A 3086-nucleotide genomic window follows, 5' to 3' on the forward strand; every position below is an offset into this window, starting at 1 on the left:
ACTTCAGTATAACCCCCCAAAGGAGTAGTTGGTGCTGTACACTAGTTGAGCTAAATCCCAAGTGCCTGAGGTCAGTTTACAGAGGATCAGAATCATGGTTTTAGCCCCAGGTGTGGACCAAAAAGTAGCTTTTTAGATTTTGTAAAATTTTTATGGGGCTTCCTTACCAAATTCCTGGCTGAATGGTGCCCATATTTGGGCCATTAACACTATCCCACACCCCTATGAGGCACAGCAAATTTCAAGACAATCTGAGTAAGCATGTGGATTTTAGAGCACTTTAGAAGACTTTGCCTTTAATCAGAAAGTGATGACCAACCTTCACTACAGAGGAGCTGGTTCTCTGCTGTAATATAAAGGAAGCTGTACAAAATTACATTTGTTTTTAAGACTTCAATCTAAAAAGAACTAGCAGGAAATATTTACAAGAAATATTCCTTTAACAGGCCCATTGTATTTTTTTCCTTCAGATCCTTTCGATGGTGATCCCTTCAAAGATTCAGATCCTTTTGCAGCTGACTCTTTTTTCAAACAATCCTCCACTGATCCTTTTGTGACTGTGGACACTGATCCTTTCAGCACAACAAGCAACAGCAATAATCCCACAGTAAGTTTGATGGGAGGAAGGGAGAGGTGTACTAATAGTTTGTTCAAAATGGAGATGATCTTGTATATTTGGATACACTCAAATATGAGGTATTGGGTATTTTCGGTAGTGCATGGATATTTTGCTGTAAGTATTAATTTCCACTGGAAAATAGTTGAGTGGTTTTTTAACTCTGCACATACAGCCCTCTGCTAAATGCTATTCCTAGTCACATTTCTACTAGAAAATAGTGGGTATTGGGAGAAGCATGTAAAATGATGTAAAATATTAATAAGATTTGATTCCTTAGTTCTACATTTTTTGGAAAATAACTCCCTTAAAAAATTAAATAAACTTTGCTAAAAATCCTGAAACAACACCTCTATTGCGAATTTCAGTTAATTGAAACTGCTAGTTTAACTAAAGGTCACTTGTATCCTTGGCATTGCATGGTCCATGACTCCATTCCTGTGGTGTGCAGGCAGCAGAAGCTCTCCTAAATTTTGTGGGAATGTAGTGCCTCCTTCTATGGAGCTATAGGTGCCTCAGAGAACCAAAATTTTCAGTTATTTAAAAACATGACATACGAGATTTTAAGTTTCTGCTTTCTGCCCACCAGAGTCATAAATCAGGGTTTTACGAACAACATGGTCTAGTGGCTAGAGTTGTGGATTGGAAATCCTAACTCTTGAGTTCTGTTCTCGAGGAAGCATTAGTCACATGCTTTTAACAGACAGGAATGGGAATCAGGAGATCTAGATTCTATTCCCACTTTTTGGCACAGACTTGCTTTATGATCTTTGTCATTTAACCTCTTTGCCTGTGTCTGTTCATCTGTAAAATGAAGATCATACATATGTATTTTACTGGTAGAATGTTGTGATGCTTAGCCACTTATGCAATCTGCGTAAAGGTGCTATATGAATGTTAACATTTCATATTAAAAAATAAAAATTGACAGTGATAGCATTGATCAACAAACATGATCTTTTGTCTTGAGGTGAAGCTCAATTTTTTGCTAGAGATGGGATAGGGGAATGTTGGGGATTATTTTTCAAGCTGCAGAAAACAAGTCTTCATCAAAGGAATTTTCTCATTTTTAGACAGAAACATTGAAGAACAATGATCCTTTTGCTCCTGGTGGAACAGCTGTTTCTGCACCAAATGATCTAGGTAAAGAAGTGAGATTATATACATCCTTTTAATTATTTTAATTTGTAATCCATTTTATTCTTTTTTAGTTTTATAGGCTTTAACACTTATTTGATTATGAATTTATATAGCAACGTTAAATTATAGACTATTCCTAGCTACACTGTATCTAAAGCTGCTTCTTCAAGTAATTACATAGGTCCATTCCACTGTAGGTGTGTGCATCCCTCCTGCACAGTTGTCAGAGATTTTTTTTCCCTCACTAGTACCCCTCAGGGCAGCACAAGTGCCCAAGTAATAAAGGATGGAGCCACCCCCAATGACTCTCAGTTCCTTCCTACTGCCCATGACTGTTGTTGGAACTGCTGACTTTGCATTTGCTAGTCCTATCCTCTTTAGTGTAAATAGCACCTGTTTTGTACATTTTAGGTTATTCCAGGACTCAGACCACCTTTGACACACTGTGACCTCTGATCAATAGGGTGAAATCTACCCTGTCTCCTGTTCAGAGAACAGGATTTAATGGGGCTGTCCTGGATTCTACAAAGGCCAAAGCTTTCCTGCTGGGGTTGAGATTCCAAACAATGTGTGTTTTTGCTTTAGATACAAAGACGCCTCCTGTCACTAGAGTACAAAACTGCCTCAAGCTTCAAGAGTACATGGCAGTGTGCCCTTACGTGGGCAGCATGCCAGGCTGCACTTCAAAGAGACAGGGTTGTTCACCTTAGTGTATTCACTGGCCTGCCATCATATGAAGATGGTGATTAAAGTGCCTACTCAGGTCTTGTCCTCCTTGGACTGGTGGACAGAACCCTTGAATGTTTGCATGGGGGTCCCCACTGTTTCTCTGCAAGAGACACCCTAGTCACGGATGTGTTAGGCTCTGGATTGGGGAGTTTACTTAAGTCCTTTATAGACACAAGATCTTTGGACTGTGCAAGATCTAAAGATCTAGATGTCAGGGAGCTTCAGGCCATCCATTTGGATTTTATGCTTACTCAGGGTCGGTGCTCGCAAACAACACAGCAGCCATGTTCTGTGGAGGGATAGCTCAGTGGTTTGAGCATTGGCCTGCTAAACCCAGAGTTGTGAGTTCAATCCTTGAGGGGGCCACTTAGGGATCTGGGGCAAAATCAGTACTTGGTCCTGCTAGTGAAGGCAGGGGGCTGGACTCCATGACCTTTCAGGGTTCCTTCCAGTTCTAGGAGATAGGATATCTCCATTAATTAATTTATTTATTTGAAACAAACAAGTGGGGAACAGGTTGATGAAATTCTGCCAAGAGGCAATTCTGCTTTGGAATTTCTGCATTGCCAGTTCCATCAACCTGGAAACTGCTTACCTTCTA

General features: G+C 40.1%; 1 protein-coding gene across 1 annotated transcript in view; it reads left to right on the forward strand.

Moving 5' to 3' along the window:
- The window catches only part of EPS15 (epidermal growth factor receptor pathway substrate 15), a 114196-nt gene that overhangs the window by 85955 nt on the left and 25155 nt on the right, over positions 1–3086 (forward strand). The window contains exons 20-21 of the mRNA XM_054036805.1: positions 471–607; positions 1690–1759. Of these exons, the coding sequence (XP_053892780.1) occupies positions 471–607; positions 1690–1759 (207 nt within the window). The remainder of the gene's footprint in view (positions 1–470; positions 608–1689; positions 1760–3086) is intronic.

This window comes from Malaclemys terrapin, chromosome 8 (assembly GCF_027887155.1).
Source record: "Malaclemys terrapin pileata isolate rMalTer1 chromosome 8, rMalTer1.hap1, whole genome shotgun sequence".
Lineage (NCBI taxonomy): Eukaryota > Metazoa > Chordata > Testudines > Emydidae > Malaclemys > Malaclemys terrapin.